This window comes from Macaca nemestrina, chromosome 10, assembly GCF_043159975.1.
Source record: "Macaca nemestrina isolate mMacNem1 chromosome 10, mMacNem.hap1, whole genome shotgun sequence".
Lineage (NCBI taxonomy): Eukaryota > Metazoa > Chordata > Mammalia > Primates > Cercopithecidae > Macaca > Macaca nemestrina.
In genome coordinates this window covers 133084267-133108346 of record NC_092134.1, presented here as the reverse complement: position 1 = coordinate 133108346, position 24080 = coordinate 133084267, and the positions used below count along the sequence as shown (strand labels likewise).

General features: G+C 36.7%; 1 protein-coding gene and 1 long non-coding RNA gene across 4 annotated transcripts in view; one reads left to right on the top strand and one right to left on the bottom strand.

Moving 5' to 3' along the window:
- The window catches only part of LOC105499898 (ovostatin homolog 2), a 49389-nt gene that overhangs the window by 15856 nt on the left and 9453 nt on the right, over window positions 1–24080 (top strand). Inside the window, exons 11-27 of the mRNA XM_011772759.2 lie at window positions 254–412; window positions 1101–1328; window positions 2803–2857; window positions 3417–3562; window positions 3917–4066; window positions 10685–10855; window positions 11676–11820; window positions 13239–13344; window positions 14103–14331; window positions 14577–14706; window positions 16595–16713; window positions 17421–17472; window positions 18267–18350; window positions 19080–19253; window positions 20007–20088; window positions 20713–20869; window positions 22894–22968. Of these exons, the coding sequence (XP_011771061.2) occupies window positions 254–412; window positions 1101–1328; window positions 2803–2857; window positions 3417–3562; window positions 3917–4066; window positions 10685–10855; window positions 11676–11820; window positions 13239–13344; window positions 14103–14331; window positions 14577–14706; window positions 16595–16713; window positions 17421–17472; window positions 18267–18350; window positions 19080–19253; window positions 20007–20088; window positions 20713–20869; window positions 22894–22968 (2262 nt within the window). The remainder of the gene's footprint in view (window positions 1–253; window positions 413–1100; window positions 1329–2802; window positions 2858–3416; window positions 3563–3916; window positions 4067–10684; window positions 10856–11675; window positions 11821–13238; window positions 13345–14102; window positions 14332–14576; window positions 14707–16594; window positions 16714–17420; window positions 17473–18266; window positions 18351–19079; window positions 19254–20006; window positions 20089–20712; window positions 20870–22893; window positions 22969–24080) is intronic.
- Window positions 292–22956, bottom strand: LOC105499897 (uncharacterized). 3 transcript variants are annotated; one of them, XR_011609392.1, is made up of 4 exons: window positions 22818–22956; window positions 22467–22610; window positions 20271–20388; window positions 292–406 (listed from the first exon to the last, which is right to left on the bottom strand). It is a non-coding gene; the product is annotated as an uncharacterized lncRNA (long non-coding RNA). The 3 variants fall into 3 exon arrangements; XR_011609391.1 differs by lacking the exon at window positions 292–406 and adding an exon at window positions 14222–14350; XR_011609390.1 differs by lacking the exon at window positions 292–406 and adding an exon at window positions 14392–14627.

Sequence of the window (24080 nt, the reverse complement as noted above, 5' to 3'; positions counted from 1 at the left end):
TTTATAATATATTTTAAGCATTACTATGTCTGAGGTGCTAGAAAATGTCCTAATGGAAAGAAGCAAAATAAATAACATTACACTTGTTTCCATACTTTATATTATGTATCTATATATTTAATAGAGCATCTTTCTGTCTGTTTGAATTTAGGAAAATGACAAGGGATCACATTTATGAGTAGAAAACTATTTCTGTATACAAATGTAAACATTTTGTGTTTTAAGTCATATTAATTATTCTTTTCTCGTACAGCTTAAATTTTCGGGTCCCAATAATGTACCTATGGTGAACAAGTTGTTGCAACTGGAGCTGAATGATGAATTTATAGGAAATTACACTACAGATGAGAATGGCGAAGCTCAATTTTCCATTGACACTTCAGACATATTTGACCCAGAGTTCAACCTAAAAGTAAGACATCAAAGAACAGAAGACCGTTAGACATCCCGCAGAGGATTTGGGCATCAGATATGTTAAACATTAGGAATATCTTAAAAGATAACTTGTATATAGAACATATTTTAAAGAAAATTTAAAATGTAGCTTATTTTATACAATTTGCTTGTTCACTAAATAATATATGAGAATACTTGTTCAAGAGGATAAGAAGCTAAAAGTCTATTAACGATTGTTATAAATTTGCTAACAACTAATATTTTCCTCTAGGAAACAAGAAGTAGTTCATGAGGATGATTTGACTTTCTTCCTCAGATCATTTCACACATAGATAGGGGAGATCCTATGCTTTCTCTTTATTTTCTGCTGCTTAAACAGAATTTCGCAGTTAAACAATTTGTCAGTGTTCACATGAAGCTGAAAGAAACAGAACTGAAGGACAGTTCTGTGGCTTCAATTAAGGAGTAAAAAACACAATTCACGATCAGTCTAATGAAATATTTACACAATCTTTCATGGTCACCTTTTGTATACAAAGAGCAGAGTGCTGTTATTATTTTGATTCCAATAACTTCACATTAAAATGTCAGCCACAAGCTGAGATTCCTCCCTACTCTGGAGACTTGAGAAGCCTCCATTCTCAGTAACACCTGTCTTCGGATGTCATGATACCAAGACCCTTCACTTTCTTTTGTCATCTCAGGCCACATATGTTCGACCTAAGAGCTGCTATCTTCCCAGCTGGTTGACGCCTCAGTACTCGGATGCCAGCTTCTTAGTCTCACGCTTTTACTCCCGAACCAACAGCTTCCTGAAGATTGTTCCTGAACCAAAGCAGCTTGAATGTAATCAGCAGAAGGTTGTTACTGTGCTTTACTCCCTAAACAGTGAAGCATATGAGGATGGTTCCAATGTAAAGTTCTTCTATTTGGTGAGTCTCAGTCAGTGGGTTCCTGGAATCCTGTTCAATTGTACGTCTGCTTAGCCCCACACAGCTTAGGAAGCAAGCATCAGTCATCCCATGGTGACCAGAGTAAGGGCAGCCTTCTCACTTTGCTGGTGAATACTGTTCCATCCATTAACAACAAACACATAAAATGATCTAAGGCAATTTAAATTTCCCGAAGGTTGAAGAACTTGCTGTTCAGCATCTGCTTGTTTAAGCATTCAAATGTAACTCATAACAAGTATGTATGACCCTCTGTAATAGTAAAATATTGGGCAGATGCCAGAAAGCAAGGTGGAAAACTTATTTTGATAAGCAGCAAACGGACTTCGTTCTCTTGGTTCTGTCCATTTTGTCTTTCTAAGGAGGAGCCTCCAACCTTTTTTGGCACCGGGGCCTGGCTTCATGGAAGACAATTTTTCCACAGATGGGGTGGGGATGGGGGGATGGCTTCAGCATGATTCAAGCATATTACATTTATTGTTCACTTTCTTTCTATTATTATTACATACTCATCATAGTGTGGAATCAGTAAGAACCCTGTGTTTGTTTTCCTGCAGCTAGATGGTCCTGTCTGGTGGTGATGGGAGACAGTGACAGGTTATCAGGCATTAGATTCTCTTAAGGAGCACACAACCTAGATCCCTCACATGTGCAGTTCACAGCAGGGCTTGTGCTCCTATGAGAATCTAGTACCACGGCTGATCTGACAGGAGCTCAGGTGGTAATGCTTGCTCACCACACTGCTCACCTCCTGCTGCGTGGCCCAGTACCTAACGGTCCATGGACAGGCACCTACCAGTACACAGCCTGGGGACTGGGGACTTCTGCTCTAAAGCTTGTTGAAGAGTGAAAAGACAAAGACCTGGAAATTAAGACATTAACTTGAATCCCCCACCCTCTCCTAGTAAGCATGCAAGTAGTGCATCTTGGACAGATCGTTTGAACTATTTAACCCTTGGCTTCCTCAGGTGTACAGTGTAATTGGAGATTATAAGACTTACCTCTGAGGGTAAGTGTTCTGTGTCAGGCACTGTTATAAGGATTGAATATGTGTTAACTCATCTAATTAGCATTATAGGTATCTCCATTTTACAGATAAAGGAACAGAGGCAAACAGGTAAAACGTCATGCCTTAAGTCACAAAGTTAATGAGCAGGTGAAGGTGTATTTGAAACCAGACAGCCTTGACAATTTCAGAGCTTTATGTGCCACTTTGCACAGTGCATTGCACATAGTTCACAAAGTTTCCAGTACATAATAGAACCTCAATCAATTTTAGTCCTTTTCTCTGCTCTTTTCCAACTTATGCAAAGTCTATTTTGAATATTTGCTTGCAGAAACTACCCTATCTTATGGAACAGAATTACCGTTAAGTAATAAATTACCTAATCACAATGTGAGAATATGATGACATTAGATGATATATTGCATGTTATGTTTTCTTTGTTCTGCACAGATGATGGTGAAAGGAGCTATCTTACTCAGTGGACAAAAGGAAATCAGAAACAAAGGTATATATAATATATTCATTTTAAACTACGTACTCTAACTTCATTTTGTTCTTGTTAAGGAAATATAGACATTATATATATGGGAATTATATATATTAAGAAAATACATTTATATGTAGTCAAACTTATATGTGTGTGTGTATATATATGTGTGTGTGTATATATATGTGTGTGTGTGTATATATATATAGTGAAAAGAAGTTAGAACGAGCACTTATTTCAATTTGTGGATGAAGGGAATAGTTAGCACAGCCTGAGGTAAGCTACTAAATGTCTTGATGAAGGACAAAATTTCTTTTAAAATGTCCTTCTTTAATCTTTTATTGGCAGGTCATTGAGTACATTAGAAAAGCGGTGTACAAAATCCCAGTGTTGTTATTATCATCTAAATTATGCAGTCTTCTTTATTTGTATATGTACTTCCTATTATTTGATTTATTTGTCTTGAAAACAGGGCCAAATTTACCCTTTCTGTCCATGAGCCATTCTCTTTTATCTAAGTGTACCAGTGATCCAGGAAACTCTCGGCATTTTATCTGTTCGTCTCCTATTTACACAGCCTGGAATGGAAACTTCTCATTCCCAATCAGCATCAGTGCTGATCTGGCTCCTGTGGCTGTCCTGTTTGTCTACACCCTTCACCCCAGTGGGGAAATTGTGGCTGACAGTGTCAGATTCCAGATTGACAAGTGCTTTAAACACAAGGTGATGTTTCTCCTATTTCTGGCCTGAAAAGTGGGAACAGTTTGCTCCCTGCTGTCTTCTCTTCTGACTACTATCACCGTCAAGTGGGAAACTCACACTCAGTGCTGGCATAATTGAATTCTTAGGGGATGCGAGAATCACCAAACACCATACATGATCCTTGGCAGCAGTGCCAATCCAGAGACGGCAGCAGGGTGGTGAAGGGGGGCTTCTGCAAGGAGAGCTGAGGGTGAGAGTGGGCAGGGGAAATACAGTACAGAAATCTCTAAGGATTTATTCAGGAGAGATTAAATGTATTCAGATCATCTTTACATAATGGTCTCTACTCTCATTTCTTTTTTCCCTCCACTTTAGGTTAACATAAAGTTCTCTAAAGAGCAGGGCCTACCTGGCTCCAATGCTAGCCTCTATCTTCAAGCAGCCCCTGACTCATTCTGTGCCCTCCGGGCTGTGGATAGGAGCGTCCTTCTACTGAAATTGGAACAACAGCTGTCAGCTGAAAGTGTAAGTTCTCTACTTCCTTGTTTTTCATGTTTCTCTGGCCTCCCAGAAGTTTTAGCCTTCAGGTGATGTTTTGAACATCTTGAAAATATTGAATGTTTTCTTCCTTTGTTCCTTCATGGATTATATACTTATTTTTCTTGGCTACCCTAAGAACATGCTTATAACAATAGAGAATTTGATAGATAATTATAACAGTTTAGGAATTTTACCACTGTGATTTTTTAAAATCGTAGGTGTAATCATAGATGTGGAAACCTGGAATAAAATGAAATCTCTGTGTTCAAGGATCTGCTTGGATTCAGTGTAAAGTTATTTTCTATAAATGCATCTTTTATTTTCGTAAATATTTCCAGACCTGGAATTCCAGAAGTTCACATCAAATTTATTTCGGCTAACAATTGTTGGATATTTTCTGTTTATTTCCAACACAATTACATATAAACAACTATTGAAATTTATGATCATGTTTAAATCTAATTTAATAATTTAATTTTTTCTGATTAATATTATACTTGGATAATATAGAAAATGAGCAAAGTATACAAAGACATAAAGAAGGAAATTTTAAAAATCATTTATAGTCCTAACACTTAGGCATCTTTATAGTTTTGCTATAATTTTTAAAAATCTCTTTTCTGAAGGCATATATATTTTACAAACTTGAGATCTCACCAAAAAATACAATTCTGTATTTCGTTTTCAACATTCTATAGTAAGTCCAGTTTTAAATATAAAATTATAGAATCAGTAATAATAACTGAATAACTGTGAATCATGATAGAAACCGTATATTTTTCTCAATGCAAAACATAAATACATGTAAGTTTTCTATTACAGGGAGCAAAAATACTTTTAGTTAGAAGCTTTCAGGATCTGAGGAGGCATCAAACAAATAAAGGATCAAATTTTCTATAAATATGGAATATGGTCGTGTGCTGTGCTCACGCCTGTAATCCCAGCACTTTGGGAGGCCAAGGTGGGCAGATTGTTTGAGCTCACGAGGTCGAGACCAGCCTGCACAACACGATGAGACTCTCTCTCTCTCAAAAATATGAAAAACGAGCAGGGCACAGTGGTGTGCACCTGTGATCTCAGAAACTTGAGAGATTGACATGGGAGGATCGCTTGAGCCCTGGCAGGGACAGAAGTTGCAGTGAGCCAAGATCGTGCCACTACACTCCATCCTGGGTGACAAAACAAGACCCTATCTCAAAGAAAAAAAGGAATATATATATATATATATATATATATATATACACACACACACACACACACACACACACACACACACACACACACATACACATGCACACACACACTTTTTTTTTACCTTGAGAGTTTCATGGATTCAGAGTAAATAGCTTCTGCTCATTCTTCCTACAGTTGGAGGTGGAAATATCTTAGGAAAACTGTCTCAAGGAAAGATCATCAAGGGACCTCAAAAAGAAAATTCTAGAGGCATTTTCAGGGGTCTCAGAATATATCAGAACCAAAAGAGGTTGCCCTTCTTTATTATTGATAGCTATATCAATAGTATAAATCAAGTGAAGTTCTATAAATGAGTGAATTCCAATTTATATTCTATACGTTTATGTTATTTTTTATATTATGTAAGCTTAGCTTTTAGTTTTAAATAATTTTTTAAAGTGCAAGAATAGCACAGAGAACTCCCATATACCATTGACCTGATTCACCAGTTTGTGAACATTTTGCCATACTTGATTTCTCTTTCTCACTCTCTCCACCCCTACACACACATACACACACACACACACAGTTTATGGCATTTCAATTTTTTCTGAATCATTTGAGACTAGGTTACATACATCAGTCTATTGTGAAAGGAAAATACAAACAACTCAAGACCCCAATTCACAATGCTAAAAGGACAAAAAATAAGGCTGAAAACTGAGTCATGGAAATTGTTTTTCTTTTGTTCCTAAGCAGATAGCTAATTTACTTCCTTGTTAGATTAGTTAGTGGTTTACCTATTTTGCCGAGTTTTCCAAAAACATGTAATTTTAATGTATTAATGTGATGTCATATGATATGAGGTTTTTTGCTACTCCACCACATTAATTTCTGTTTTTATCTTTATTATTTCCTTACTGGTGCTTTATTTTGTTGTTATTTTTAGCTTTTTCACTTAGAAATTTGCTTCATTTTCATTAATTTACTTTATTGGGTTCGGTGTTTTTAAGCCTTTAAGTTTTTCCATGATTCCTACTTTTGAAGTATCTCATAGATCCTGATATGTAGCAATCGCACCATTTTTATTTTTCAGAAATTCTGTAATTTCTGTTTGTATTAACCCTTTCACTGAAAATTTGCTTACTGGAGTATTTTATAATTTTCAAGTAAAAAGGAATTTATGTTAGAGTTTTCTTTTAAATTTCAAGTTCTATATCTTCATGGTCAGCAATATTTCCACTGATATATTTTTGTGCCCAAATATATAATGAGGTTTTGCGAATATATCTCATGTGTTGAGAAGACAGTTTGTTTTCCATCCACGAGGTTGGATTATTTTGATCCTTTGTATTCTTACTTATTTTGTAAAATTTATTTAACCTTCTTCTGCTGAGTGATATGTTAAAATACCCTACTAATAGCACTCTGTTTCTTCTTGCATCTTCTGTAGTTTCTGCACAGGTAATCATAACTGTTATGGCTTTATTATGAATTGTAGCTTTTAGCAGTAAGTATTCTTTTCTGTCTTGTTTGATGTCTTTTGTCCTTACTTCTACTATTTCCAGTAACAGGAGGATTGCAGCCTTTGCATTCTTATTATTTTCCTTTACCTGCCCTTTGGATTTCACATTTTGAAATACACACTCCACTTGTCTTTTGTATCAAGTACAGCATTGAGTTTTGTTTTAAATATACATATCTTTGTCTTTTAAAGGAGAATAAAGTCTATTCACTCTATTGATATGATTTATGTGTTAGGCCTCAGCTCTATCATACTATTTTTCTTATGATTCTATATTTTATTTAAAACTACTTTATTTCTTTAGCTTTTTTGTTTGTTTTTTGTTATCTTGCTTGAAGCTTCTTTGAGTATTCAGGCAAGGTTGAATTTTTATTATAGTGGCTATTTTTATATTTACATATTTTATAATATCACAATCTCATTTTTTTCTTGCTTAACCTTAATATCTAGTCCATTATTTTAAATCTTTGAGTCTTAACTGCCACCTACACAACAGTCAGTAATCTCTAGTTTCCACTTTTCTCTCCCTCTTCTCTCATTTGATTGTTGTATCCTTCCTTTTTTGTCAGGATATATAATGTTTACATTCTTTATTGTTTCTCTTATTCATCAAGTTTTACTAATTTCCTGAGTCACCTTTTGGTTACATAAAGCTCATTCTCCAGGAGGCTGGGGTGAGAAGATTGCTTGAGCCTGGGAGATCGAGGCTGCTGTGAGCCATTATTGTACCACTGCACTTCAGCCTGGGCAAGGGAATGAGACCCTGTCTCAAAAATAAATAAATAAAATTTTTTTAAACATGAATTCTCTACTAAAGTCCTCAGGATATTACATAAGTATAGAATTCTCTGACATTTTCATATTCAAAATTATTTTTTCTAAAGCCTTAATAAATGAAGGACAGGTATTTGTATATTAAATCTTTGGTTTATACATTTTAAAATTTCTTTGAAATGCTACCCTGTTATTGACTTGCTTTGAAAATGGTTTTAATAGTGCTGACATTCGTTTAATTCATTTTCCATTGTGGGCTACTTTATCTTTATGTCTGAAGGCCTTGAATGTTTTTCCCGCTTATACTTTAGTCTAACAGTTTCAGTAAGAATGTATTATTCTGTAGAAGTTTTGCCAGATACGCAGTGGACTCATGCAATATGTAAACTCGAATCTTTTTTATTTTCCGATATTTCTCCTGAATTATAATTGTAAATATTAGTCTTTCCCTTTTCTTTTGTTCTAAAAAAATCTCTGTACATTTGTTGGATCTTCCTTGCCTGCTTTCCAATTCAATCACTTTGTCTGTGACCTGTTTTAATTCATTCTCTCCCAGTTTTATTCTTTGGTTTTTCATCTACGCTGCCTTTAAAGTTTTCTCTGAACTGTTTTATCTTGATGTCCTTATACTTTAGGATTTATTTATGATATAATTTTGTCTAGTTTTTCTGAGTTCAATAAAGCCTCATTTTATTTCTTCTTGATTTTTTTTTCCATTTCTATCTTCTCTTAATTGAGTTTCTGACTCATGCTGCCTTTTAAATACCCCAAATACATGCCTGAGAATATTTCACTTATGTTAAATTATTTTGGTATGGCTTTTCTTCGTTTACTTATTTATTTACTTAGGGACTTTAGTGGAGAAGTTTCATTAGCTGAACTGTTTTGGTTTACATTTCCTATTTTCTCTTACAGCAGCTTTGTATGGAGTTGATTTTTTCTAGTTCTTGATATTTTGTGCAGAGTGTTCATAGGTGAAGAGTGCCCTTTCTTTTTTTTAGTAAAATGCATTATTTAAAAAATGTTGGTGATGGAAATGAGGGTGAAGGGAGTTATTTTATCCTATGACATCCTTTCCTTCTTTAAATGCCCTGTCTCCAAGGGTCTGCACACCTCTTCTTGTGATCTGATTATTTCCCATTAGTCATGTTTTTTGGAAGCTTCCACTACCAGGGCCATTCATTCCAAGCCCTTTCCCTGTGTGCAGTACTGGGAACTGTTGAGTCTGAAAACTATGATTTGCATTTTTTTTTAATTTATTATTATTATACTTTAAGTTGTAGGGTACATGTGCATAACGTGCAGGCTTGTTACATATGTATACTTGTGCCATGTTGGTGTGCTGCACCCATCAACTCGTCATTTACATCAGGTATAACTCCCAATGCAATCCCTCCCCCCTTCCCCCTCCCCACGACAGGCCCCGGTGTGTGATGTTCCCCTTCCTGAGTCCAAGTGATCTCATTGTTCAGTTCCCACCTATGAGTGAGAACATGCGGTGTTTGGTTTTCTGTTCTTGTGATACTTTGCTAAGAATGATGGTTTCCAGCTGCATCCATGTCCCTACAAAGGACACAAACTCATCCTTTTTTATGGCTGCATAGTATTCCATGGTGTATATGTGCCACATTTTCTTAATCCAATCTGTCACTGATGGACATTTGGGTTGATTCCAAGTCTTTGCTATTGTGAATAGTGCTGCAATAAACATACGTGTGCATGTGTCTTTATAGCAGCGTGATTTATAATCCTTTGGGTATATCCCCAGTAATGGGATGGCTGGGTCATATGGTACATCTAGTTCTAGATCCTTGAGGAATCGCCATACTGTTTTCCATAATGGTTGAACTAGTTTACAATCCCACCAACAGTGTAAAAGTGTTCCTATTTCTCCACATCCTCTCCAGCACCTGTTGTTTCCTGACTTTTTAATGATCGCCATTCTAACTGGTGTGAAATGGTATCTCATTGTGGTTTTGATTTGCATTTCTCTGACACCCAGCGATGATGAGCATTTTTTCATGTGTCTGTTGGCTGCATAAATGTCTTCTTTTGCGAAATGTCTGTTCATATCCTTTGCCCACTTTTTGATGGGGTTGTTTGTTTTTTTCTTGTAAATTTGTTTGAGTACTTTGTAGGTTCTGGATATTAGCCCTTTGTCAGATGAGTAGATTGCAAAAATTTTCTCCCATTCTGTAGGTTGCCTGTTCACTCTGGTGGTAGTTTCTTTTGCTGTGCAGAAGCTCTTTAGTTTAATTAGATCCCATTTGTCAATTCAAAAATTAATTCAAGATGGATTAGAGACTTAAATGTTAGACCTAATACCATAAAAATCGTAGAGGAAAACCTAGGTATTACCATTCAGGACATAGGCATGGGCAAAGACTTCATGTCTAAAACACCAAAAGCAACAGCAGCAAAAGCCAAAATTGGCAAATGGGATCTAATTAAACTAAAGAGCTTCTGCACAGCAAAAGAAACTACCATCAGAGTGATTTGTATTTTTAACAATGCTAGACTTTCTTTTACTTGGCGTTGACTTGGTGCATGTTTCTTCTCATTTTTCCATGCCTTTCTGCTTTTTCTCTGCAGTCTCTTAAGCCTTCCCTCTGCAACAGCAGTAGAAGCTCTCTTGGAATTTGGTGTTTGTTTCTCTACTAAAGAATAATTTGAAGATCATGGCATTCTCTGTATCACAGTAATGTTAAAGATATTCGTCATGAGTATCATTACTTGTTCTCTTTGTTGATTTTATGTTTTGTTTGGAAGATTAAGTAAGAAGATTTAAAATCAGCCAGCTAATATTATTCTCCAGACTTAGAAGTTCTAGCATTATAATTGATTGTCTGTACAATGGGCCTTGGGTTAATCAATAATCAGGCATTGCTTTCTTATATTCTCTCTTAAATCCTGTGCCTAAGCTGAGAAATTCTGTGAACATGGTATCGGTGGCCTAAAACAAAACTGGTTTGCTCTTTTGAAAGGAAGAGCTTAAGTGAAAATACTGGATTAAATATGATGGCCATGCTCTTAAAGAAAAGAACAAGAATAAACGGTATAGTACACAATTTGCCAATTTTGTAATTGTAAAAGAAGTGCTTAAAATTATTGGGAAATGTTTTTTCTCATAGGTGTATAACAAGGTTCCAAGTATAGAGCTGTATGGTTATTTCTACCGTGGCCTCAATCTTGATGATGGCAAGGAAGACCCTTGCATTCCTCAGAGAGAGATGTTCTACAATGGTTTATATTACATGCCTGTAAGCAACTATGGGGATGGAGACATCTATAATATTGTCATGGTAAGATCACTAAGGAATTTGGAAAATATTTCATCTCAATTTTTAGTATTCATAATGCATATTGATGTTTTCTTAATTATATAGTTTTCTGCCTATACTTTGAGATTTGTGTCTGTAATCTGCCAATAGAGTACAGAGAAAGTGTCTTATAAAAAGGAGATGTTAATTTTGTTGATTTTTAAATTTTCTGCTGAAAATAAATCATGTAGCTACAATTACAAAACCTCATTTAAAGAAAAAGACAGCCTCTAATTAATACAATAAATCTTATGCAAAGATAGTCAAATCAAGAGGCTAAGAGAGTGTGGACTCCAGATATCCCTAGGCCGTTAATGAAATATGCTGAGACTTCCATGAAAGAATCTTTATAATTAATGTCACAAGTGTATAAGAAAAGGGGCGTTGAATCAGACAGACTTTATCAAGTTCCAGCTCTTCAATTTACTGAGTGTGCCGTGTGTGTGTGTGTGTGTGTGTGTATGTGTGTGTGTGTGTGTTTGATGTTAATTAGGGTAATGATAGTGCTGATCTCATCAGTATTTTTCACTTAGGATGAAATGGAGAATAATGGAAAATACTTAGAAAAATGCTAGCACATAATAAGTGCTAGATAAATCATAGTAATTACCATTTTTTCTCTAAAATAGGGCTTTTCCATAAGTCAGATAGAGGTAAGTTGACTTGCAACTTCTCAGGCCTTTGTTAAGACAGAAAATATGGATACTGACGATCCATTTATCTTTACAATATAAATAACAGGCCTTTTATAGTTCTTGCATGAAAAGAATGAACAATATTTTTGTTGTTTGTTTCTTTAAAGAACATGGGTCTGAAAGTCTTTACCAATCTCCATTACCGAAAACCAGAAGTATGCGTGATGGAGAGAGGGCGTTCACTCTCTAAGCCGCTTTATGTAGGAACAGAAAATTATGGTCTGATGCTTAGTGCTCCATCTAGAATTGCATGTAGGTAATCTTAAATTTTTTGTTGGGGGAAGACCAAAGCGGTTTGTGGAATTTAGTGTATTTGAGATAAACTATACAATTTTGGAATTTTATATGTGATTTATGCCATGTTTTTGGCTACAATTAGACATCCTATAGTTGGATAAAGCAGAATAAGACAGACTAGAAATGCTTTTGGCTCTAACAAGAAATTAGCTTCAGAGGTGAGATGTAGTTTACTTTTATTGATAAAATACAGTGTCAGAAATACAATCATGCTTCACTTAGTGATGGAGAATTTGTTCTGAAAAATGCATTGTTAGGTGATATTGCTGTGTGAACATCATACAGTGTACTTAGACAAGCCTAGATGCTGTAGCCTACAACACACCTAGGCTATGTGGTACAGCCTATTTTTCCTAGGCTACAAACCTCCACAGCATGTGGCTATACTGAATACTGTAGGCAGTTGTAACACAGTGGTAACTATTTGTGTATCCAAACATTGCTAAACATGGAAAAGGCACGGTGAAAATGTGGTAGACAAGATTTTAAAAAGTTGTACTTTTATATACGGCACTTCCCATGAATGGAGCTTGCCAAGTTAAAAGTTACTCTGAGTGAGTCAGGGTACAAATATATTTTCTTTCTTTACATCCTTATTCTATAAGCTTTTTCCTGTTTTTCAATTTTTGTAACTTTTATACTTTTTTGTTAAAAACGAAAACGCAAACACACACATTAGTCTAGGCCTATACAAGGTCAGGATCATCAATATCATTGTCTTCTACCTCCACATCTTGTGCCACTGAAAGGGTCTTCACGGGTAATAACACACATGGAGTTGTCCTATCCTGTGACAGCAATGCCTTCTTCTGTAACACCTCCTGAAGGACCTGCCTGAAGCTGTTTTGCAGTTACTTTTTTTTTTTTTTTTTGATAAGGAAAAAGTACATTCTAAACAGTAAACAGTGTAGTATACTGTTTACTGTAAGCACAAAAACCAGCAACATAGTCATTTGTTATCATTATCAAGTATTATGCACTACACAGAATTTCTCTGCTATATTTTTATAGGACTGGCAGTGCAGTAGGTTTGTTTATACCAGCATCACCACAAACCCATGACCAATGCATTGCACTACAATGTTATGATGGCTTTGATGACAATAGGTGGTAGGGATTTTTCAGCTCCATTATAATCTTACAGGACCACTGCAGTCTAAGTGGTCTGTCATTGATCACAGTGTCATTATGTGGTAACTGACTGTGTATAGGAACAGGCAATGTATGGTGATACACAAAAACAGTCATAGTAAGTGACTGTGATACAGGAAAGTGAGGTGTTTTATGGGGACCTTACACCCTGATAATATATAGACCGTAATTTGCAGAGTCCAAGGTCTGAATAAGGTACTTCTTCCTTTTTTTTTTTTTAGCTGGTGAACTCAGAGAGGAGAATGCTGACTATGTAGAACAGGCTATAATTCAAACAGTAAGAACGAACTTCCCAGAGACATGGATATGGGACCTCGTCAGTGTTGAGTGAGTTTTAACCATTTTTTCTCCTATGTGTCTTTATTTCTATTTTCTTTTTCTTTCTTCACTTTTATTCCTGGGTATATAAAACAGTATCGTATTTGTAAAACATATATATCATCGATTTGCATGCACTGATCACACATTTTATTTTTTCTCTAGCATTGTTTTCCCTTCACCAAGAGTTTCTCTTCTATTTATTTTATGCAGACAGATTTAAGCTGCCCCAATTAAAAAACATAATGTGGGCCGGGCGTGGTGGCTCATGTCTGTAATCCCAGCACTTTGGGAGGCTGAGGCAGGTGGATCACCTGAGGTCAGGAGTTTGAAACCAGCCCGGTTGACATGGTGAAACCCCGTCTCTACTAAAAATACAAAAAAATAGCCGGGTGTGGTGGTGGGCACCTATAATCCCAGCTACTCCGGAGGCTGAGGCAGAAGAATTGCTTGAACCCGGGAGGCAGAGGTTGCAGTGAGCTGAGATCGCGCCACTGCACTCCCACCTGGGTGACAGAGAGAGACTCTGTCTCAAAAAAAAACAAAAAACAAAAAACAAAAACCATAATGTGGTGTTTAAAGAAACATGACCTTTCTACACTCAAATTTTATAAAAATCCAGCTCTCATTATTTTTATCTAATGCCCCATCCAAACAATATAACTCACTTTTGAGCTTCAGTCAATACTTTTCTGCTTGCTTCGCACTTAATTTTAAGTTCTTGGTTCAGACAAAGAATGTGTTTTACCGATAACCTCTTCTTCCAGTTCCTCAGGCTCTGCCAATCTTTCATTCCTCATTCCTGATACGATAACCCAATGGGAGGCAAGTGGCTTTTGTGTGAATGGCGACGTTGGATTTGGTGTTTCCTCTACAACCACTCTAGAAGTCTCCCAACCTTTCTTTGTTGAAATTGCCTCACCCTTTTCGGTTGTTCAAAATGAACAATTTGATTTGATTGTCAATGTCTTCAACTACCTGGATACATGTGTAGAGGTGAGTTGTTCTCTTTGATCTGGAGGCAAAAATTTAACAAAGCTAAAATATTTCTTAATATTTCCATATTCTCTTTATTCTCAAATGCAAAATGCTACTATAAAGGTATGAGACTTAGGTCCATATTCTTCAAACAAATATAATTGCTTTCATTCACAGTGATGGTTTAAACAGTGTATTGAGCACGGTGTTTCATAGTGATGTGTGTTCCAGTGCTATCCTCATTGCCATGATTGTTTTCCTAGATTTCTGTTCAAGTGGAGGAGTCTCAGAATTATGAAGCAAATATTAACACCCTGAAAATCAATGGCAGTGAGATTATCCAAACTGGAGGGAGGAAAACAAATGTCTGGACTATTATACCTAAGAAATTGGGTAAGCAGCTATCTGTCTACACCAGTCGCTCATGGAAAACCAGCCCATATTAATTGTATCCATTTATTTTCCTTAAATTGTCTATACAAACATGATTTTCTCTTTTACATTTTTAAAATTCTTTTTTTTTTTTTTTTGAGACGGAGTCTGGCTCTGTCGCCCAGGCTGGAGTGCAGTGGCCGGATCTCAGCTCACTGCGAGCTCCGCCTCCCGGGTTTAGCCCTTCTCCTGCCTCAGCCTCCCAAGTAGCTGGGACTACAGGCGCCCACCACCTCGCCCGGCTAGTTTTTTGTATTTTTTAGTAGAGATGGGTTTTCACCGTGTTAGCCAGGATGGTCTCGATCTCCTGACCTCGTGATCCACCCGTCTCGGCCTCCCAAAGTGCTGGGATTACAGGCTTGAGCCACCGCACCCGGCCTACATTTTTAAAATTCTTGTTGTAAATTCTCCACTAGAAATTCTAATCTATAGTAATCTAATTTCTGGTTGTTAATGTTGTGTAGCGCAAAACCACCATTCATTTTTACAAGAGCATAATGCAATTAAAATACAGTATAAATGCTAACTTGCATGACCTATCATGGACTATATGTTTGGAATACGCCATATCCCAAATTAAGGCCATGTTGTCATTGATGCCACCTTAATTCTTTGACTTCTCACTGGCTCCTTGGCCTACCATCATGAACCCAGGCCACCTTCACAAAACTTGCTGCTCCATCACAATGATCAATTAGGTAATTGTCAGGTTTGTAAATTTACTACATGTGCCACGGGGATACCAAAATCACTAAATGATTGGAATGAGATCAAAAACTGAGAATATTTAGTGCCTATGCTATCTGCAAGATGGAAAAATAAACTTGTCTCCTATTGAAATATTGAAAATACATGGAATGGAAAAAGTTTAAAACTCTAGTAAACAAGTAATGCTAGATGTGATATGTGTGATACTTTTAATCACTACTTTTAAAAAATAGTTATTCAAATTGTCTTTATTTAATGTCCTATATTCGTTGTATTATTTTAACAGCAAATAATACATCGATGAGATTATTTTAGTTCAGTTGTGATGCTGTTCTCAGACTATTTTTCTATTAGATTTGAAGTTTCTCAATATTTCTACCGCACAAGATCTTCAAAATCCTACCTTGGCAACTGAGAGAGAATTCTGTACCAACTTGTATAGTTTTATGACATTAAGTTGAAGACACAGTGCTAAGAGTGAAATAACAAGCTTTCTGAGACAGAGAAACAAATCAAACACACCAAAAAATAAGAACAATATTTTGGTTGTATATATTGATGTATAGTCATGTAAATAATAATAACTTTAAAGAATGATTATTTTCAATCCTCTAATTTTTACAAGCAAGGAAACTGGAGATCAGCTCTAATTATGTAATGTGAAATCAGGAAGTTTAAAGACAATGAATTCCTTGCTAGGACAGTATTTTAATCCCAGTGCCTGTCTACTACATAATATTTTACTATTTTTGTTTGTTTGATCTTGGGAAAAGTTAGGAGCCCTAATCAGCTGACATTATTTGCCTATATTGTCATAAGTAATCTTTATAAACAATCAATATCAAGGAATTGACTCAGATGACTTTGTAGAATGTTACTTTTCCTAAAATTTCTTAAGTTTTAATTAAGTAAATTTATCATTTACTTAATATAAGGAATCATGAAAATCAAGGAACAGGTGAAATGGAAGATACCACATAGTATCGAGGAAGGAGAAGAAACAAGTTATTTTGTTCTAAGCATCAAATTAACGATAGAATTTGGTTCATCCAATTCAAGACATGGTTCACAGACTCTAGTCATTTCTCATTATAGAAGGGACCAATGATCAATTTAATTTATATTTTGGAATGTCTTCCAGGTAAAGTGAATATCACTGTAGTTGCTGAGTCCAAACAAAGCAGTGCTTGTCCAAATAAAGGAATGGAGCAGCAAAAGCTGAACTGGAAAGACACTGTGGTCAAAAGCTTCTTGGTAGAGGTATGGATATGCAAACTCTCAAGCTTTTCCTGAAAAGAAACAGACATCTAAGAGGCTCTGTCTTAAAAGACATTCTCCTTGAAGAGACTTAGTTGACAACATTTACTTTTGACACAAGACATGCCATTTTAAATGAATTAAAACAGCATAAAGTTCATCCTTTCTTTAATTAATACCTCACCCAGGATAGTAAAGCTTAACACTTGAAACAGACTTGACAATTTTTTGTTTGTTTCTGAGTCAAGATGTTTCCTGTACACCTATTTCTCTTCCTTCTGTTTTTCCGATTCTCATATTCAAGAGACAAATCTACTTGTCTTACACTCCCGTGCAGTTCCCGTCATCCTCAACAAGAATCAGCACTTGTCAGAGGAACACTCTTGATTTGCCTCTCAGCACATCCCTGCTCCACAAAGCACTTTTAGTTGTTTACTGGAGATGCTATATAGGATCAGAGGAGCTGAGAGTGTCCCACAATGACATCAAGGTTATGCCTGTCCAAGCTACAGAACGCAGAGGCTAAAATGGGTGCTGGTGACGTTCCATGCCTTCCAGATATGAACAGAAGGGGACCATGAGTTGGATCTTCTCTCAGGGATAAACTTGCACCAGCCATGCTTAAGTGAGCTGGTGCTTAATCACTTTTCCATCATGGACAGAGGACTTAAACTCATTCTTCCGTGCTTGTTTGTGTTACTCTTTGACAGCCTGAAGGTATTGAAAAGGAAAGGACCCAGAGTTTCCTTATCTGTACAGAAGGTAAGAGGATCTTTTAGGAAGTCAAATTAGTCCTAAATAAAATTCACCAGAAGAATCAGTTTATGTCCTCTCCTTCCACATGAGTCCATGTGCCCTGTGATTTCACTTTAAATATCTCATGGAGGATTCTCGTGTTTCATGCTTTATCTTGATGATATAATTTTAGCCATCGAGAAGCATCTTCAGAAGGTGGTTTTTACTTCACTTTTTGACATTAGTCTGCCCCAACCTATTTTTTTTTTTTCATCATGTGTATTCTTAGCTCCTCTTATGATATGGTTGGCACACAATATTGGACAATGGGACATCAGGATTGAGGCCCAATAGCACATAATATAATCTTTGCTTTTGTACTCTTAGGATAAAATAACCCGTAGATATGTTACTGCCTCTGCCCCTCAGTCTCTGGTTTTATGGCCATGAGGAGTATTATTTTACCCGGTTGATGCTGATCTGATTATACTCACTCATCAGAGCCTTCAAGCTTTACCTTTTGCGTGTGTTGTTTTATGTGTTACAGTCAGTGTAGTTTTTACATTTTTTTTTCATACATAAATAGTTCAGGGACTAAACCAGTGAAGAATGGGGGCCACGATCTAATGCACAGATTTATATGCCATTTTCTGAATGTGCTGTTATCCTAAACTAGGTCAGAACTCCAATTTCATCTCCTCTAATAAACAACTTGTAAAATAAAAATAAGTAATGGAATCTTACTTCCAATACGTGTATCCCCCAAATCTGCTGATATAAAGAAGCCATTACATTTTTTTAAATCAATGTTTTCATTCCAGGTGCCAGAGCCTCCAAGCAGGGAGTTTTGGACTTGCCAAACGATGTAGTAGAAGGTTCAGCCAGAGGCTTTTTCACAGTTGTGGGTAAGTTGATTAAATGTTTTGTTTCACAATGATTTGAAAATCTTGGTCGAGGTGGTCTTAAAGAAAATCCTTAAAATAACAGAATAGAGAGATTTTCCTAAGCTATCAATTGGAGGGAATTATTGTTCAGATCACCCTCTATGTTTCCTGACAGGATCTGAAGGGATTACAGTACCGTTTCCAGACCTATATTCTCAGGAAACCCTAGCTTGTGTAGATGGTAACTAGTGTTCAGAAAGCAAGAGGTTCTTTATAATCATTAATCTGAAATATGAAATTCACCTCTTGGAGAATCAGAATTAACTTTGCCTGTTAATGATGTTGGGAGTTTTCTCAGTACAAGGAGAATTTTTTGTTGTTGCTACAAAAGGCAAATTTCTTTGTCTGTTATTAACATGAACATCTCTTGGAAGGGATGGATTATACTTTGTAATTCATAGGATTGGTTTATTTTAAAAAGAAAAAAAAAACTAGCAAATGAGCAAACATATTCTCCTAACTTTCTCCTCTCTCTGGTAATGAGATTTTCAGAAATATTTTCCATAGCACTTTAACTTCACCCTTCAGGGCTATCTCCTCTTTCAAATTGCTTCATAAAACTTTCTTTGTTTCCACCATTTAGACTCAATTTTAAATGTTACCTATTCCACTAGGCCTCTTTTGTCTATAGTTATTAATGCTGAGATGGCAACTATAAACAATACAGCTTTCTACTTTTCCTGTTTTTAGGGGATATTCTAGGACTTGCCATGCAGAATCTGGTTGTTCTGCAAACGCCCTATGGAAGTGGAGAGCAGAATGCTGCCCTGCTGGCATCTGATACTTACGTTCTTGACTACCTGAAATCTACTGAGCAACTGACAGAGGAAGTTCAATCTAAGGCTTTCTTTCTCTTGTCTAACGGTGAGAAGATTTAAGTAATTTCTGCCCATAATTGTTGAAATCAATTGTTACTCATACAAAGATGTCATAAGCTGTTTTTTTGCAGTAGTCTGGTGCAAGAAAAGTGAACCTGAACCTGGGAACTCTCAGTCCTAGCTCTGTTTTCTGTTTGACTTCAAAATCTGTGTGGTCATCATTTGCAGCTGCAGAGTTTTAAGCTATGCACTTAATTTTTTTTAATGCCTGGTATTTTGCAAGCTACCTTGTTTGTTGTTGTGATTGCTGTTGTTTTTGTTAAGAGTTGTTGTCAGTGGTTCATCTATCAGTGTCTGTATTTGTGTGCTCAGCTGTGGTCTGTTGCAATGAAGTGATTGGTTTTGTATACAGAAAGAGGGCCAATGTTGTAAAATGTGAGGCTAAGGAAAAGTCCAAGAGCATAAAATAATCTTCTTTAGTTTTTCTTCTCAGAAAGATAACACTGAATTAAAAGGACCTTAGGGGAAATATACTGAATAATTAGTAGGTACCAATGATGAGGCAATTACTGAGCCAGACATATCCATCTGTAGTAGCTTATCATCAAAATCCTATAAAGTAAGAGTTATGTTTTCTCCCTTGTGAATACAGAAACTGAATTTTAGAAGTTCAAATGGAAATGATCATCCTAGTGATTTATGTCTGTCTAACACCAAAACCTCGGGCTTGCACTGCACTATTCTTTCTCTTCTGACTTTCTTAGGTTAAAAAATAATTTCCTACAATGTTCTATTTTAGGTTATCAAAGGCAGTTATCTTTCAAGAACTCTGACGGTTCATATAGTGTGTTTTGGCAGCAGAATCAGAAAGGAAGCATATGGTGAGACATAAAAATTTTATTTTATATAATATAGAAATTACCTGAGGAGGGCTTGCAAGGAGGTGAAGGAGGATAGAGTTCAGTGGGGATTTAGAAGCAAAGTGGGTTTCAAAGTCAATTTACGGAGGAGAAATAGATAAAACTAAAGATTTAGTGATTCCGATTCTAATACAACAATATACCTTCAGTCTCGTGATGATTTACTCAGCAGTCTGATCCTCTCATGACAGCCCGTACACAGGCACAGCTGGCTAACTCCACCGAAGAGGGCGTGTCTTACTCTATGTTTCTCACAGTCCCCTGTAGATTCAGGAAAGTGAAATTAGAAGAACCCAAAATGCCTAATTACATCAGTTCTTCCTCCATGTATAGGTAATCTAATGGGCTTACAGCAAGACCTTTGGGTGCAAACATGCTGAAAATCACCTACTCTAATTTCCACTTATTGCTAGTCATAATATTTTCCTGACCCAAAGGAAAGAGCCACTATCAATAAAGATGGTTTACAGCAGATGAGTTGAATGCATCCCTTACCCAAAGAGAACGATGGTGATGAACATGTGGAATTGCTAACATCGCCATTTCCTCTTTATCTAACTTTTGCTTTGGTGATTTGTACTACAGGCTCAGTGCTCTTACTTATCAGACATTGGAGAGAATGAAAAATTATGTATTCATTGATGAAAATGTTCAAAAACAGACCTTAATCTGGCTTTCAAGCCAGCAGAAAACAAACGGCTGCTTTAAGAATGATGGCCAGCTTTTCAACCATGCCTGGGAGGTGAGAGAGGGGCAGCACCAGGCTTTCCTTGCTCCTGGGCGTTGCCTGCCTTGCCCTGCCTCTGGCTTTCCTGATCTGGAATATGAATATTCTTCCTGTGAATATGAAGCCTTCTGAGCCACTGCAGTCCTGGGCCTGTGGTGGGTTGGTCAGCAGCACCATTCCAGCTGCGTGCATGTTTAACCACAGCCTGGATGTGACTCCTTCTGAGTCTCTTGTCTGCCTTACTCAGCCTCTAGTCCTTCCCGGGTCTCAGTCCTCTTCAGAAAGTAAACTAGCAATAGAAGGGAGGAGAGAGAAAGGGAACCTAGAAAAGAAACTTTCATAAATTTGGAGACAGTCAATGTATAAAGGGAGGGGGCTGTGAGTATATGAGGAAGGAAAGTTTATTCCTGTCCATGGATGGCAAGAAAGTTCCGGGGAGAGTATCTAGTAGTTCACATTGTTTCAATGAAGCAAGTTTTTCTAAGATCCTCTCAAGGAAAAATTCAAAGGCCAAGCTTGCCCCAGGGCCAAAGTACAAATGAGGTGAATTATATCCTTGGCAGAATCCAACCGTTTTCCTGTCCATATTTAGGTAAATCCCTCCCTTCCAACTTCCTTTCTTTGCAGATAGCTGTCCACCTCCAGCCCATCTTCTGTCTCCTTTCCTGTCCTATTTTTCCCTCTGGATGCTCAAAATCTCCTATCATGGCATTTTAGCGTGCTCCAATGGCCCCTGAAATACGCTGAGCTTTTCTTCAGCATCCTTCCTCTTAATCATCACTCCTGTTCTTGAAACACAGAATGCATATCTAATCCATGTCAAAATATGAATGAAAACAGACACTCGATGATATTTAATTTGCATGCAAATTGTATTCAAATTGTTTTGTGGTATTTTTAATTTATTCCAAACTTATTCCTTACAACAGGGGGGCCCTGATGGAGAAGAGCTCTTGCTCCTCGGTAGAAAAATCAAAAACTTTCCCACGTTCTCTTCTAAAACCTCTTCACATCCCATCTTTCTTCTTATTGGATTCATTACTGGCGAATCATTGCTGATTACTGCTTCAGTTTGTCTGATCTTCCCCAGTATTTTCTCATTAATTAAATATCTGTGTGTGGGGGGGTGAGTGGGTGGGTGTGTTATGAGTTGAGAGAAATAAAAATGCAAGGGAAAAATAAAAGCTTACACTGCAGAGGAATGGTGATACCACTCGCTGTAATTTACATGTACTGTGAGTCCTCGTGCCTCATGTTATTGCCTGCCATATGCTGTTATTTGCGTCTTAAACACTTGGTTTCTCAGAAATATTTCTTTTCTGAAGAAGGGAGGGGTTGTCCTTTGCTTAAATAGATAAAACGGAAAGCTTGTACAAGATCAGTACATCCCAAATGCCATTCTGAATGCCATTTCCATCAGAATCACTAGAGCGCCCATTAAAATGCATTTCGCTGTCTTATTTCCGAGTTTTTTGAATCAGAGTCTCTGTGTAGATGCTGGTTGATTTAAGTACCCCAGGGGACTTTTATGCACAGTTAGTTTGCAAACCACATGATTTAAAATGAGTTTCTCATTTTACACTGTAACAATCTGAGACTTGACTCTGCTGACCTTCTAGTGTGCTTTTCCAGGAATCTTCACAGCAACTTTCTGCTTCACCTCATTAGAAATTCTTTGTTGACTTTCTTCAGATTTATACCGAGTGGAGACAAATAGAGTCCTGTGAATTCCTTAAAATGCATGCTTAACACCAGGCTGCATAAATACGATTATATATGTTATATAACACACATGAAATTAATTGTTATAATAATAACAACTTAATAATTATGATTTAATTATTGCGTAGAATCGGAATGATTCTTGCTCAGATAGTATGACTATTAACCATCTAATTTAAAAACTACACATGTTCGGGTGTTTTTATGAATAATGGTATTTGTTCCAGTATTTTTCACCTACCTAGTTTTACTTCAAAAGAATACTTGTTATTTTGTGCTCTGCTGTCCCGAATGACTCATTGTTCCTTTGTTTTCAGGGTGGAGATGAAGAGGACATTTCACTCACTGCATATGTTGTTGGGATGTTCTTTGAAGCCGGGCTCAATTTCACTGTATGGATCCCCATCATCTTCTGATTTCAGTCAGCTGAATGCACATTAAATAGACTGTAGAGTCAGAGTCACTTGAGATTCTAAGACTGGATGAAACCCCGAGATAACATTTAGTTTATTACCACCCTTTAAATTCATGCTGTTCAAACTGTTTCTTATTCATAGACAGCTTTGAAAAACAGGATTGAGTTTCTCTCTAGGGAGAATACACATATGCACACAAAAACGACTTATTCACACAATTGCAGGCATTCACATCTCTCCTGAAGTTCGGCCATGAATTTCAGTTTGAGAACCTCTGCTCTAAGTAAAGCCATAGCCTAGTATTCTGTTTCTCTCTCAACAGTGAGTAAACATTTTCAACTCCAGTGTGGCTCACCCTCGCCACCTCCCAATCCATAGGTTAGATTTCCAAAATCTATTCCTGAACTAAGATGCTAGGAATTGTCAGGGTCATTAGTATACCTTGAAAATTATCTTCAGAAATGTAAGCCTCTATTTTAGGCGTTAGAAAAAAAAAAAAAAAAACTCTTGGGCCCATGATAAATTTGGATGCTTTGCCACATAGAAGACATTCATAACTAAAATATCACTGATCAGATATAAAAACTGCCATTTTCTTACTAAATTTTATTGGGCCAGACATGGTGGTTCATGTCTATAATCCAAGCACTTTGGGAGGCTGAGGCAGGTGGATTACCTGAGGTCAGAAGTTCAAGACCAGCCTGGCCAACATGGTGAAACCCTGTCTCTACTAAAAATACAAAAATTAGCTGGGCTTGGTGGTGCATGCCTGTGATCCCAGCTACTTGGGGGACGGAGGCAGGAGAATTGCTTGAACCTGGGAGGTGGAGGTTGCAGTGAGCTGAGATCATGCCACTGCACTCCAGACTGGGTAACAGAGTGAGATCCTAGCTCAAAAAAAAAAAATTATTGCTTAGGTACTAATAATGATATTATGAATTTATTTTAATGATATTTTTGAAGGATAAAATATATGTGTATATATAAATGGATTTGTATATAAAATATACTTTGAGGATATATTATATATATTATAAACAATGATTAGTTTAAATGTTCAGCAAGCTCATGGAATGTTCGGTTATCAG